This window comes from Rhodnius prolixus, unplaced genomic scaffold (assembly GCF_049639745.1).
Source record: "Rhodnius prolixus isolate KJV_2025 unplaced genomic scaffold, Rpr scaffold_6, whole genome shotgun sequence".
In the NCBI taxonomy this organism is placed as follows: Eukaryota; Metazoa; Arthropoda; class Insecta; order Hemiptera; family Reduviidae; genus Rhodnius; species Rhodnius prolixus.
In genome coordinates this window covers 31355607-31371647 of record NW_027411634.1, presented here as the reverse complement: position 1 = coordinate 31371647, position 16041 = coordinate 31355607, and the positions used below count along the sequence as shown (strand labels likewise).

At 36.8% G+C, this 16041-nt stretch overlaps 1 protein-coding gene across 9 annotated transcripts in view; it reads right to left on the bottom strand.

Annotated features, from left to right (window-relative positions):
- Positions 1-16041, bottom strand: part of Liprin-beta (liprin-beta 1) — a 183757-nt gene that overhangs the window by 8889 nt on the left and 158827 nt on the right. For 5 of the 9 annotated variants that reach the window (XM_074140283.1, XM_074140282.1, XM_074140286.1 and 2 more), the window contains 5 exons: positions 11328-11453; positions 8611-9035; positions 7018-7197; positions 1974-2177; positions 91-189 (listed from right to left, as the gene is read on the bottom strand). In XM_074140283.1, the coding sequence (XP_073996384.1) occupies positions 91-189; positions 1974-2177; positions 7018-7197; positions 8611-9035; positions 11328-11453 (1034 nt within the window). The remainder of the gene's footprint in view (positions 1-90; positions 190-1973; positions 2178-7017; positions 7198-8610; positions 9036-11327; positions 11454-16041) is intronic. The other 4 variants (XM_074140289.1, XM_074140287.1, XM_074140288.1 and 1 more) reach the window with 1 other exon arrangement.

The window sequence follows — 16041 nt, the reverse complement described above, 5'->3', positions numbered from 1 at the left end:
ATAAAATGATCAAGATTAAATTACGACTTATTTGCATTGAAAAATAGAATTCTTGAAATAATTATCAGACACAAATAAATTAGAACTTACTTTCTGGAATGAAGGCGAGATGTCATTGTATTCATGTTTTCTTGGACTATGCACAAGTGAAACAGGACTTGGCGAAGGAGAAATTCCTCTGGTCATATCCTATTTCAACAATAAAGCACGAAAATATATTGAATGTTAAATAATTTAAACAGTCATTTTTAAAAGAAAATTTTAAAAAATCCTAAGGATTAAATAAGATTTTGAGTAGTACAAAAAGTGAATGTTGATTAATCTGCGCCAAAAAAGGCGAAGACCGTTCCTTCGGCCGGAAAGATTATGGCGACTGTCTTTTGGGATTCGCAAGGAATAATCCTCATCGACTATCTGGAAAAGGGTAAAACTATTACAGGTGCATATTATTCATCGTTATTGGACCGTTTGAAAACCGAGCTGCAAAAAAAACGCCCACGATTGGCCCACAAAAAAGTCCTTTTCCATCACGACAACGCACCAGCTCACACCTCAGCAGTTGTGGTCGCAAAATTAATGGAAATAGGGTTCCAACTCGTTTCACATCCCCCCTATTCTCCAGACTTGGCTCCCTCGGACTACTATTTGTTGCCCAATATGAAGAAATGGCTGGCGGGAAAAAGATTTTATTCAAACGAGGAGGTGATTGCAGAAACGAATGGCTATTTTTCAGACTTGGACAAATCCTATTATTCGGAAGGGATCAACAAACTAGAGCAGCGTTGGACGAAGTGTATAAGCCTAAAAGGAGACTATGTTGAAAAATAAAAAAGGTTTACCCCAAAAAATTAAGTAGTTTTTATTTTTGCACGGACTTTTCAAACGACCCTCGTAGATTTACCCTTGAGCATACTATGTCAGAAATAAGGAAACGGCCTCTTACGTAAAGGAAGATACGTTCCACTTCGTCGCACAATGCCCTATTTTGGCCCCATATAGACTGTCAGTATTTGGGGACAGATTTCTGTCATATGATTTCTTTCTTAATTTACTGAATGGTCCAGAATGGTCTCACTTAATCAGATATGTGACGGCAGCATGGGAATATAGAAAACTAATAAATAATGAATTCAGCTAATGGAAGTATATTAAAAATATAAATATATATATTTATTTCCCATATTTTTAATACAGATCTATAATTAGTTATTAAATTTGAAAAGTGATTATTATTATACTTATTCTGTGGCTAGAATTTTCTATTTTGCCTCTTATAAACAACCCTCTTATATTGTTTAAATAGTTTTTAATGGTGTTGCAATTTCCAAACTGCGATATGAGAGCTTAGTAACTCTGAGACCAGGGGAGATTACAATACTTGAACGACTGATGGTATAACCCTGGACTTTGCAAACAAGGGAGGCTTCATATTCTATACCTCAGGGATATGGAACAACAAGCCTTTTAGGAAGAGCTTGTCGTTAACTATATCCGGATCTTTCTCAGGGCTCTGCCAGCCTCGGTACAAGAAGTTCAGGCTCCTAAAGAAAGAAAATCAAATACAGATTGAATCCTAGTTCCACTTCCTAATGAATTGATTTGTACTCCTATTCATTTAAGTTGCAAATAAATGAATTTAAATAAGGTTTGAATAGAAATACGAAAACATTATAATTATTTTATTATTTTTTGCTAAGCTTTCGAGAACTAGGAACTAGATCATTTTCAGGGCTTACGCTATTAACAATTATAACATTTTTTACATTGTTACATCTAAGGATGGTCTTCTGCCCTGACTGTTTATGTGTACATTAATAGACATAAACATTTGTACTTCTTTTGAATCAATGATTCAGTCACCAAAAATAATAACCCGTATTTTAAAATAAACATATATGTAAATATCCAGACATCCTATAATCAATAACTAGAAAAGACTGAATTGATAATAGCTAAAATAAGGGAGCACAAACCACGAGATTGGTCGGTGTGGAAGCTGTAGGGTAAAGATGGGATCTCGGAGCCAGAGGAGGTTTGTTTCTTCGTTTTTCTTCGGCTAATCTATCTCTCAACTCCATATTATCCCTTTCAAGGGCCGTCTCATGTCGTTTCAGCTCAGATACAACAGCCAACAACTCGAGTTTCTGAGTTTCCAATGAGGATCTCGTCAGCATTTCCTTAAAAAAAATATATACATAAAAATTATATATAAAATAATGATGTGTGCTTTCTTAAATATAAATATAAATTCAATAAATAATTACAAGTAAAATTATTAGATACTACCACGATAAAAATGGCTGAACAAAACAAATTCAAGATTAATTGTTTTAAATAGCAGCCCTGTTTTAAAATATAAATAAACATAAAAAGCAAACGGCAAGCAATTTGTTTATTTTCAATGGTGTAAATAAGGCCAAGATAGCCCAGATCTGAATTACTCCCTAGCTTTTTTTTTTGTTTTGTGTAGCTTTTTTTTTGCACAAAATGTTTTAATAGTATTCCTGGATGCCAAGGACATGTATTTTTGTTAGGGAAAACATTACCTCTTTACTGCTAATGGAATTTTGTTTCAGAGACCAGACCGCAATAAAGGTGAAGCTACATGTGGATAAGGAGGCCAGGGAGATTGTCGTGGCCTCGACTTATCTTCCATATGACTCTACAGTCCCTCCCCCATCGGAGGAGATGCAGTATCTGACCAACCGGTGTAGGGAGAGAGGACTGCAACTACTGATTGGGTGTGATGCTAATTCCCATAATGAGGTATGGGGCAGCTCAGGAACCAATCAGAGAGGTAAGTATCTTCTGGACTTCATTAGTGCGAATAATTTGCATGTTATAAATGAGGGAGAAGAACCCACCTTCCACAACTCTATTCGTAGGGAAGTGATCGACCTAACTTTGGGAACTAATTTTGTATCGACCCTTGTTAGGAACTGGCATGTGTCGGGGGTCCCCTCACTTTCGGATCACATGTACATTAGGTTCGACATTGGGTTTGACTGTAAGGAGGTGGTTACTTACAGAAACCCTAGGAGAACAGACTGGGACTCGTTTAGACGGGATCTCAGCGCAAACATTGATACAGTCAACAATAACTTTAGGACCCGGATGGACATTGATGAAGCTGCTGAGAGACTTCAGGGCGTCATCAAGGAGGCCTACTGGGAGAACTGTGCGGAGACAGTGATGACATCTAACAGGAAAGTAGGCTGGTGGAATAACCAGCTGAAGGAGCTCCGCAGAAAAGTTAGGAAACTGTTCAATGTAGCTAAAAGAAGGGGTACATGGAAGGAGTACCGTGAGGCCCTAACTTCTTACAACATAGCCATTAGAAAGGCTAAAAGAGATGCTTGGAGGAAGCTCTGTGAAGAGGTAGAGATGACCTCGGAGGGGGCTAGGCTCCATCGCATAATATCAAAAAGTCCAGGGGGTGCCCTGGGTACCATCAGGAACGAGGAAGGGATTTTTACCAAATCGGGGAGAGACACATTGGAGTGTCTCATGAGAACTCATTTTCCCGATTCGAAGGTAATTGAGTCAGGACAGCATGGTGAGGATACTCTGGGACCCGATAGGTGTCGGGGGACCAGAGAAACCTGGGCCGTGGCTAAATACTGCATTACCTACAATAAGGTGGTCTGGGCGGTCAACTATTTTAAGCCCTATAAATCCCCGGGTCCTGATGGCATTTTCCCTGCCCTTTTGCAGCAGGGGAAAGATTTAATTACTCCTATTTTATGCAGGATAATGAGGGCATGCTTGGCACTCAACCATGTCCCTAGGGCATGGAGGCCTGTAAAAATTATCTTTATTCCAAAGCCCGGGAAGAGAACTCATACCCAGGCGAAGGAATTTAGACCAATTAGTCTAACATCGTTCATGTTGAAGGTGCTAGAAAAACTGATTGACATGTATATTAAGGAGGTGGCTTTAAAGCAACGGCCTCTGCATGCCAATCAGCATGCCTGCCAAACAGGCAAATCTTGCGAGACAGCCCTCCATTGCCTGGTTAAGGAGTTGGAGGCTTCGGTATTTTGCAAGGAGACAGCTGTGGGCGTGTTTCTGGATATTGAGGGTGCCTTCAGCAACACTACCTACAGTTCAATTGCCTTGGCGATGGATAGACATGGCGTAGAGTCCACTGTTTCAAGATGGATCTGTAACATGCTATCGTCAAGGAGAATTACAGCGACCCTTTTTGGGGAATCGCTGGAGTTAACGACAGTTAGGGGGTGCCCTCAGGGGGGGGTTCTATCCCCGCTCCTTTGGTGTATGGTCGTAGATGAGTTACTTGAGGTGCTAGACCTTCGTGGGTTCTCGGTCCTTGGCTATGCAGATGATATTTCTGTAGTGGTCAGGGGTAGACATGAGACAATCGTGGCTGAACTCATGCAGGAAGCTCTCAAGGTTATAGAAAATTGGTGTAGAAGGGTAGAGCTTTCAGTGAACCCTTCTAAAACTACTCTGGTTCCCTTTACAAGGAGAAGGGACAAGGAGAGCTACAAAAACCTTCGATTTTTTGGTAAAACTCTGGATGTGTCGGGTGAGGTCAAGTATTTGGGCATTGTCCTGGATACCAGACTCACTTGGAAGGCGCAGATAGAGAGAGTTACATTAAGGGCTAAACAGGCCCTTTGTGGAATAACTAGAACCTGTGGGAAGACGTGGGGTCTTAGCCCAAAGATGACCCACTGGCTCTACACACGTACAGTCATACCTATCATCACGTACGGTTCAGTGGTGTGGTGGAGGAAGACTGAACAACAGACGGCAATTAAGGCTCTAGCAAGGGTGCAGAGACTGGCCTGTCTGATGATCACGGGGGCCTTTAGTAGCACCCCTACTGCGGCGCTGGAGGTACTTCTGGGGTTGGCTCCGCTTCAATATGTTATTCAGGCGGAGGCAAGGGCCAGTGCGTACAGAATGGCGAGCAATGGGCAATGGAGGCGTATAAGTTCCTGCATTGGCCATATGATTATTTCAGATAAGGTCGACCCTGGGTCGGTTATTGACATGGCAGGGGACAGTATCTGTCCTAAATACAGTTTCGAGACTCCTTTTCAGGTGTGTATTAAACCGAGGACTGAATGGAGGGTAAACTGGACGGATCAGTACCGGAAGGGAGGCATTTGGTTTACCGATGGCTCCAAGATGGACTGTGGGACTGGGTCTGGAGTGTATGGGGTCAAACCCGAGGTACTCATTGAGAGATCTCTTGGGAGATACGCCACAGTCTTCCAGGCCGAGGTTTTTGCTATTAAAATATGCGCTGAAGAAAACCTGCGGATGGAACCTAGAAATAGGGAGATTCGCATCTTTTCGGACAGCCAGGCTGCACTGAAGGCTCTCGTATCCTTCAGAATCACCTCTTCCCTGGTCTGGGAATGCAGGAAGGCCCTAGAACTACTGGCGCGGCACAACAAAGTTCGGTTGGAATGGGTGCCGGGTCATGTGGGTATTGAAGGGAATGAAAAAGCTGATTATCTGGCCAGGAATGGGGCTAACACTCCTTTCATCGGTCCAGAGCCTGTCCTGGGGATCACCAGGGGTTCGGTTCGCGCGGCTCTCAGAGATTGGATCTGGAGGGAGCACGAAAAGAACTGGGTGATGTGTCCTGGGGTTAAACACAGCAAGACCTTGATGCCTTGGCTGTGTAAGCAAAGATCCAAAGAGACCCTGTGTTTGGGCAGAAATCAGATTACTCTGATTACAGGCCTATTCACGGGGCACGGTAGGTTCAAGAAGCATCTGCGCAAGGTGGGGCTTATCAGCTCGGAGCCGTTGTGCAGATTATGTCAGGAAGAGGAGGAAACGGCCTCTCACCTGTTGTTCGATTGCGTTGCAATCGAACGTTTGCGCTATGAAACCTTTGGAACGTTGAGGCCGAAGGAGATAGTAGCGCAAAAAGAACTAGTAGGGAAAGTCCTTGACCTCTTTAGGAGGGGAGGGTTCGCCTACTAGAACTAAGAAGGGACTGGCACAATAAGTCTTCTGTGGCTGCGGTGCCTTGGGGCATAGGTCCCGTCCCATCTACTATCTAATCTAATCTAATTCCTGGATGCCAAGTGCATCATAGATTACTATTTCTGCCACCATTGGAGGTCACAGACAATAAAATTAAAACCAAAAATCTGATTTGAATACAAATGTCTTGATTTTTATAGTCAGATAATTAATTTTATTTCTATTTAATAGAAGAACCACCCTTCCAGTCACACTAAGTTCTTGAAATATGAATGTATTGCAATGCTAAAAGTAATTTAATATTATTCACATTCTGATGTAGCATTTTAGAGCAATGCTTGTAGTAACAATTCCCTGAGAAACCTGATCCCAAAGAAATCAATTTTCTCGTAAAATTGCCAAAAAAATGAAAAGTCATAGCTTTTTTATTGGATGACGGAATTTGGGAGAAATACGTAAGTAGTATTACCATAAAAGTGGCGAATAAACGGTATATCAATCATTCCGCAAATTTTATTTTTGAGATATTCTGTTGCCAAAAACATAGCACAAATACAGGTCATATCTTATCCAAATTTTTCTCGTATTTTGGTGACCTTTCAAAACCATTTAGTGAAAATCCACTTTCAAAAAATTCATCAAGGTAGCAATAATTCCTCTTAGTAGGAGACAGAGAGAGAAAAAAATATTGAAATAATTTATTAGAAGTAGGTAACTGATTTTATTTAATACATGGCAGTAAATTGTGGATATCAACTTATTCAACCATTAAATTCTTAAAATCAACTTGAACATTTTCTCTGAAATAAAAATACCAATTTGTAATATCAAATTTATAATTAATGACTTGTGAATTTTTTATAACTAAAACTTCTTCATACGGATATAATATAACCTACTTCCTTCTTCCATTCACAAATATACAATTATTTTAAATACAAAATAAAAAAAAATTAAACTCCTATTAGAATAATGAATTTAGTGATTTAATATTATTTCTACTGTTAACAAACACAGTGATTTTATTAAAACAAAAATATTGCTCACCCTCTGAAGTAAATCCTCTGAGGCTGTTAGCTGTCTCTTCTGTTCGGAAAGTGCTTTTTCTAAATCATTGATCTTTTCGGATTGTGCATCCACTTGATCTGTTAAAACTGCAACTTGTAATGATAGTGACTCTTTGTCACTTTCTAGTCGTCTCAGCTGTTCTTGTAATTCTGTGGTGGGCTGTAAACAATTAAAATACATATTACTAATTATTGATTTCGTACAATATGAACTAGCATAATCATTCAAGAGAAAATAGAGAGCTAAAATAAATAAAGAAATAAGACAGAAATCGTTATGGAAAAGGCTTCCATCTGATTGTACTTATTGAATCAAAATTGAGTCAATTTTCTAGCATCCTCTTATCAGTGATAAGGGAAGTAAATAAAATAAAAAGCAAAATATATTTACATCTGCTGCACCAATAGCAATACAAAAGTTGAATTTTAATATTTTTTAACCCCAACAAAAGAATAGTGATGAACCTTCGGACGATCATTTGTGAATGAACAGTAGAAAAAAAGGCTCTAGGTACCAATGATCTCAAATGTTGACGTACCTTAAATTAAAATAAATAAAAATAGTAATAATAACTAGGGAACAGTCTAGCTCAGTGGTAAGAGCAATGTTAACCCCACAAGTAGATACTAAGCACGAATCCAAAAATCCTTAGATTTTCCCCTTCCTAGGAGCTCACTACCCTGTGACGGACAGTGTTGTCTTTATCAAGAAAATACAGAGACCGGCTTTGTACTACAAGAAGCACCTCAAATTACAACAAACAAACAAAAAGAAAAGAACAAAACAATAATTCTTGACAAAATTTAAATAATTTTTACAATGAATTCTGGTAATAATTTTAGAACAGGAACAGGGCTTGCGAATTACTAATTTTTCCTGTTATAAATTGATTTATACATGGTTATAACGTGGGTAATAGTTACATTTGGGTAACATGGGTTATTTATACATTCATCGGAATATCCACATCCCTACACTAAGATAAATAATTATTATAACTTGAGGAAGCTGGCGGAGGACGATCCTTACGAAATTAACACTTGGCTGAGCAAGAGAGGAAAGAGAAATAGAGAATAACTTCAAAATTCCTTTGCTTTCTAGGATTGCCTGTAAACCTTCAATAAACATTGGACTCATCAATAATGACATTGTGAATTTTTCTACGAAGTTTCGGTGTAGGTTATAATAAATTAATATTTTAAAAGAAATCGTAAGCTGCAATAATTTATTAAAACCTACATCGAAACTACTGAATACATATATGTATATATTGTTATTACTACAATAAAAATGAAATAAACTTCTCAATTATAGAATGTATCTATTTCTGTTTAAAATGATGCTTTTAATTGTTAACTTGAAACTGAGTCTAAAACAAAAATTAGTTTTGTAAGCAAGTAAAATAAATTTTACTTTTTTTTTAAATCATGTGAAATTAAAATACACTTAATACCTATTATTATCCACAAAGTCACACATTTCTTAGTGCATTTCTAAGTAGAACCTACATTTGTGTTTTAAACTCATAAAAATTATAAAATCTGCAACATGGTGCAGTAGTAAAACTTGCACCTTAGCCAAATATCTGTAGGGATAGTCACAAGGCAGAGGTGGCCGATAAAAGTACGGTATCCGGCAGTCATGATGTGGAGATGGTGGAGCCATTCTCTCGCCATAGTCAATATACTGTAATGGATAGTCATGGTAACATTCTCTTTGATGTCTAGTCGGCGAATGGAGATATTTAAAATTTGACGAACGACATTTATGATCTCTTTCTCTTCTAGTGGAACGTCTAGCCGATCTGTCCAAACTTGTCGAAGTTTTACGCAGTCGTATTTCTGGTTTTAAATTTGGTGATAATAGTTTTTCATCTCTTCGGGTTAATTCACGTCCACGCTTTAAATGATTTTCTTCTTTAATACGATTGGCGCAATCTTCGGCTTCTTTGCTGATCATCCATTGGAAATCACTCTTACAGCAAATTGTGTCCAAATCTGTAACAAAGAGTAATTAATAATTATTGAAAACTAAATTAACTTAAAAAAAAATGTATCATTGAAATTTTTCTTTGATTTCACCATTACCTCTGAGATCACCGTTGTGAGGAAAAAGTTAGGATTAGATAAGGAACGGAAATTAATTTCTTAAGTGAGAACTGGAATTCATAATTAATAAACTTTGTTAGACCTTTAAGTAGTAAGGAGAGCATCACGCCTCAATATTTCCTCACTAAAAAGATGACTAGACAACAATTCAACTAGCACAACTGCTTGTTTGCCGTTGTCTCAGTGCAAGCTGTTTAATTCTATACAATCAGGAATTTTAAAGTTTTAAAAATTAATTAGACTAGTCATGAACAAAATAATACGAACGACATCTTTATTCTTCTACAAAGAAAATGCTTGGTAAATGCAAAGTTTTCTTGTGTTCCTTCAGACTGAGGTTCATAATCTCGGTTTCCAACTTGCAAAAGCAAATCGTCCTAATTCCCTCTTTATCAGATTTTCCCCCATTCGGCTCCTTCTTATATGGGTTTCAATGTTTTTACGGAACTTAGAAATGGAAGTTATGTTTGACCCCTTTTTTTCAAAGAAAAATACAGAGTTCTATAGAATCTATATTTTCAATTTTGTAGAATATAATGGATAGTCCATTAACTTAATTGGTTTATAAAGCATCATTTTAAACCATATTTTGAAATATATTTGTATAAACCATGTCCACAATTGTTGGTAAAGAAATATAGTTGGCTTTTATTATAGCTCTCATATTTGAAATTAATTTATTGATTCCTCAATCACAAACACATTTCACTGAATCAGAGTTTCATGTTTTAAAGCCAAAAAAATATACTATTTGTCTTCAAGTTTGAATGTTTGCTGATTTGTTTGAATAGACATTAGGCTCCCATAAAAAAAGAGTTTTGATTAAAGAGGCAATTAACGTGCAAATCAGGGAATAAAAGTTAGTCCGAAACTTGTTTCTTTAATATTATTACTAAAAATAAAGAATATTATATTCTTACAACAATGTGGTCAATGACCACGTTGTCTTTATGGAAATATTATTGTTTTCTTACTTGATATTTATTACGAAAAAGTATTTTTTCCCCTAGGTTTCTGGCCTCTTGTACTTAGCAAATCTGCCACTTAAATGTTGGCTGTTCGAACAAATATCTTTGCGTGCTAATATATCCAAAATAAAATCAATGATTATCTTAGAAATATTTACTTTGTTGTCTTCTTTACCTCCATTGTAATTTTGGGTTTTGCTTTTTGATTCCTTAATTGTCCACTCTATAAACCCTATACATGACGAGCGTCTTTTTTTGATTAATTACAACGTTATTCTGTTGTTTTTTTACGAATTTAAAGAGTTCTATATAAATGTTGCCATCATCAGATGCAAGTATAGTGAGATGGGTAGGTAAGAGCCATCCGGTATAGCACTCTGCTTTTGCATAATTTTTAATATCGGAGCTGTAAATTTTTCTTTTCACATGTACGAGTATGTACATCAGCTTTTGCTTTTTTGTAAATAAAGACTTCTTCTTCTTCTTCTTATAGCAATAAGAAGGTACTAACTGTAAATTTTTAGAGTAGCTCCGATAGCCAAGCTCCGTTAAAGGCACGCAACTCTTAGGTCTTTACCTCCACTTTGGAATGTTCTGCAAGACTAGAAAGATCAGCTGGTTCCTTTAAAAAGTTTTTCTCTTAGTCTAGGAAGAGGGAGAGAATAGATTGGCCAAAATAGGCTCTAATATACCCTCTTTTAGCCTGACAATGGTGAATATCCCAGTTTACAGAGATACGAGTATATTCCAGAGATTTACGGCCTCTATGTTTATATACGGTTTATCCAGAGGTGTCTTCAGTGGATTTCGTTCAGGCCACTGGTTCTAGAAACCTGTAATGGATATCATTAAGTAAACATCTGTAAGTGAAGAGTTTGTACCGAACCTCTTTTGTAGATTCTATGAATAGAGGAAGAATCCACACCCTTATTCACGCTGTGAAGAAATTAGTTTCAGTATTTTTGGTCGTGACTTCTGCGTTATCTCCTTAAGGCTGTTAATTCGATAGGACTGCAATGAATTCTAAGAAGATAGTTCTCGGTATGGAGTCCAGATCACCAGACTATGTGTTTTTTGTTTTTCTGGGTGTCCCACAAGGGCTCATTGGGGATTAAGATAGTGCAGAGCTAAATTCACTTCCCGAGGTAAGGCATTATTAATAACTTGGTTGATATTTTATTTTATTTTTTTCTAATATACTTGTTAATTTTACCTTCATTTGAATTTGAGGAAGTTGAGGAATTACTAGTAATTAGCGAGTGATCATCTTTTCCTGAATCTGTAGAACTGTTACATTTCAATGTTGTAGATGACTCATCCATACTAGAGTCAACATTTTCTAGAAAAATAAATAAATAAAAATAACAATTAATTTAAAGGAAAAAATAACTTAATAGCAATAAATAGCAAGCAAAGCATACTGCAGGTCTCTCTTAAACAATGTTGGAACTATTTTAACATCTGTTCTTCCATAAATATACGATCACTGGATAAGGGAATAGTTTCTGGCAAATATCCTAGAATTAGAAAAGCAGACAGATGTTTCACACTGGAATAAAGTATAGTAAGTTGTTCTCGAATGTTTAAAAATAAAATCTTATGTTGAAAGAAGAATTTTAGTTTTAATAGTCCCAGAGAGTTCCATTTATAGTTTAGATTGCAAGATGAGTTGATGGATACGATGTAGACCAAAGGAGATGATATTCCTAATAATTAGACTACCTTTGTTTTCATTTAACTTTTTATTACATTTCCCTCCCCTTCCTACTTTTTTCCACTGTGAAAACCCATTAAATTTTATGTTCTATTTCCTGCCAGTTCTACATTTTTATGGACTATATTTTATGTGTTAATGGGCAGTATTTTGTTTGTTTGTAAAGTGTGTTTAATTTGTGTTTCTTTTTTGTTGAGTTTTAATTTGTATAGAGCTTTAACCTCAGTTAAAAACATAAAATTGTAATGTAGGCCGCGTTTACACTCTTTTGGGATCAACAACGTCCAGTAAGAAACTAAAAGGAAGTCAGGAAGTCGACTTTAACAACTAAGTCATGTCAGAAAACTATTTCTAATGTTTCTTTTTTTTATTACTCGCTCAATACATCACAGCTTTAGGAGCATTGAGCTCTGACATTCAAAACCACGGTTCCCACAAAATGAGACCCTAATACGAGGTGTGGCTATTAAATAACGAGACTGATGCTGCTAAACAGAAGAACTATGCATGTGCCAAATCTTAACGACCGACAGCTGTGCAGCGTAAAGCCTTCTCTTTCGATTGCAGCGCCTCACGTGTTTGTAGAGAAATCTGTCTGACCGGAATCGTCGTTTGTGTAAGAGGTGTTAGTTTCGTTTTGCCGAAAACATGATACTACACATGTAGTAGAGCAACGAATTGGCGTGAAATTTCACATGATACTGGGTAAAACCGCTACTGAAACACTTATCTTTTATTAAAAGAAGTTTATGGCGATGAATGTTAATTACGTGCGCGAGTATTTGAGTGGTTCAAGCGTTTCCAAGATGGTCGAGAAGGCATCGGAGATGATGACCGCCTGGGTCGCCCTTCCACGTCCAAAACGGATGAAAATATCGATTATAATTAATCAACATTACTACCGTGAGGTGCTTGCTCAACTCCGTGAAAGAGTAAGGAAAAAACGATCCGATTTGTGGAAGATCAAGTCACGGAGTTCTCCATCAAGACAACGCGCCGGCTCACACTGCATTGTCTAGCACGACGTTTCTAGCCAAGTACAACATCCCAGTTTTAGGCCATCCTCCTTATTCGCCTGACCTGGCCCCATGTGAATTTTATCTGTTCCCCAAAGTCAAATCTGCATTAAAAGGAACACGAATTCACAGTCCGTTGAAGCTGTGAAAGAAAAAGCGGCACGCGTCATGCAGGAGCTTACAGGAGGATCAGCTCAGGTTGACAAACCCGGATCTCCAACATGAAAACAACAGAGCTTATCCTATGATATTCCTAGGCTCACATTACAAGGATTTGGTAATATAGTTAAGAACCTAGCCTCTAAAGTGATTGAACATAACTGCAACAAAGTAAAATAAACTCGAGTTATTTTTCGAGACGATCCATTTTTAAAAACTGCATTTCTAGAATGACACTTTGAGATACAAAGTCTAAGCGGAATTGCCCAACCCAGTGGTGGGCAAACTTTTTTAATGGAGGGGCCACAAAGTTTAAGAAATTCTAGAGGAGGGCCAGAATTATAGAAAAAATGCATTTTGTGTTAAAGCTTTTAATTATAATATTATAAAAACATTACAGCATTACACACTTGTGTAACTACGCGGCTAGTTTAGCTTCACCTATAGGTTATGCATCTATTATTCTACTAAGTAGAATCTACTTTATACTTCTCGACCGTCAAAACGTAATTATAGCGGGCCATATACTATCCATGTCGATGGACCCTCGGCGGGGCGGATTAAATACTTTCGTGGGCCGGAGTTGGCCCGCGGGGCGTACTTTGCCCATCACTGGCCCAACCCCATTGAATATTGATGAACAATTGTATAGAAATGGTAGTCAATTCGGAGAATGAACTGCACAAAAAATTGGAGGAAAAACAGCAATATATTGTGACAAAGTAAAGACCCTATTTTTTTCAATATTTCACAGCAAAATAAAATCAGAACATAAGCGATCGACCTACATTCACACATCTCTAATTTATTAAATCCTAAATCCGAGGTATAAAACTTAAAACCAAGTTTACTTTGCATTTTATTACAAATTTTCATTAAATGAATATATAAATTTAACCTTTAGTATAATTCTAAGAGAAAATATTTTAGAACACAGCCGAGTTTAGTTCTGGGAAAGTATTAAGCTTTAATATATTTTCGCATGAGGAAAGAAATATGCTTTACTTAAATATTAACAAGCTTAATGGGAACATTATTAAAAGGAAAAAAAGGAAGAAGATAGTTTACAATACTTATTTAAACTTAAGGTGATTATGTACAGTAAAATGTAAATTGGAATAATAAAACTTTCTGATGAGAGATTATAATGTTAGAAGTTTCTACTAACATTACAGCTTTTATCATTATTAAATAAATATCTTTGTAATTTGTTTTACTCTTATAGCAAGATGAAATATTGCTTGTTGTATCAAATTTTAGCCAGAGATACTTTATTTTTAAAAGTCCACTGATTGGACAATTTTTTTTAGAAAATTAGCTGTTTTTTTGTTTCTTGGGAGTAAATATTAGGTCAACACCTGGGAAGTATAGTGATTTCAAACTTTTAACAATCCTTTACAACTTGAGGATTTTTTGTTTTTTAATTATCTTGAAAACAATTACTTAAGATTTTCTTGAAACTTGAAAAATTAAAGATAATTTTGCCCCACTCATGTAATGGAAGTATAACCAGATAAAAAGTTAAAGAATAAGGTTATATTCCCTCATTTAAATTGAAGCGTTCACGATCTGTTTACTATTGTAATTGAAGATCATTTACTGTGAACATTCTTTAAAAAAAACGGTAAATATGTGTTAATCCACTTTTACCAATTTGGTGTTTTTATCTATTTATGGTGCTTCAACATTTGAGGGCCACAGTCGCCTGGAGCTGTTTTCTTAAGAAGATCCTAGAAAGAAAAACAAATCTAAGGGTCAGCAGAGCTGGATTGGAACCCGGGCGCCACGGTAGCCGAGCGGTTAAAGGCGAGACCTACGACGCTAATATGCATTGTGGTACTGGGTTCGATTCCCGGGTCTTAGGCCTTGGATTTTATTTAATGGTTAAATGAGAAATAGTAAAGTACGTTTGCTATTCGCCTCCGTCCACGACACCTACTAAATGGTAGTTGGACGTTAAGCTCCGCCTGAAAAAATAGGCGATTACTTTACTTTATTTAGGTAACCTTCAAATCTGGATCTGTTTTGGGAAAGCAGGCTGTTTGTGGGAAGAGGAGCTCAGCCAATGTTATTATCGGGAAATATAATCGGCTTTTATGAAGACTCTTCGAGTCGGAGATGACGCTGACTTGCTTATTCTTAATTACATAGTAAACTACCTAATATTAAGTACCTAATATACCAGTTCCTAACTTGAATAAAACATTATTATTATAGCAGGAGAAAGAAATGTTTACTAGATTTTCCCCCTGTATTTTTAGATCATTCAAATAGATCATCATTTAATTACCTGGGAGAGTCCATCATTACCAGGATGATTTCATTTGTAGGGTAGATTAAAAATGTGATACGCATCAAGATTTACATAGCGTGCACACAAGACTGCGTGGATAAACATTTCTATTTCTGCATCTTTTTACTTTCACTTCTTATATCAAGTTTTCTTTTGAATTTGAATTTTCCCAGAGCACTGAGTAATATAAACAAAAACGGATTAAAACCGTACGTTACCCGGAAGTGACACTTAAAGGGAAGTCTATCCTCGTCCCACACTCCGGAACAACCATTCTAAAATCTTAGAAATGTGATTTAAATACAAGTTATTGGATCTACATGAATATAATGTAAATAGCAAGGTATAAGACAGTATGAGATTTCCTTTTTAACCGAGATAAAAATTTAGGGTACATAACTGCGCCATATTTAATTAGTTTAGACTAAAATGAGATAGAAAATTAAAAAAAAAAAAAAAAGCAAAATTTTGAAGTGATACTGGAGACAATTTATAGCAGCTAGATTGTCGAGAACGAGCAATGGAGTATTTGTTGAAAGAAGGAGAGGATCTGCCGGTGACAGTCGGTGTTGTGTTGTTGGTCAGGCTATCTGATATTGCCAGGCTGCTGGGCGTACCCTATCGTCCGTCCGACTTCCATTATACAGGTGTACATTACAAGTGCGACATGTTGACATGTCCCTTCCCCAGTTGGAAATTTTTCGAACTGGCTTTTGTTTAATTATATACCCCCATAGCTCTTCAA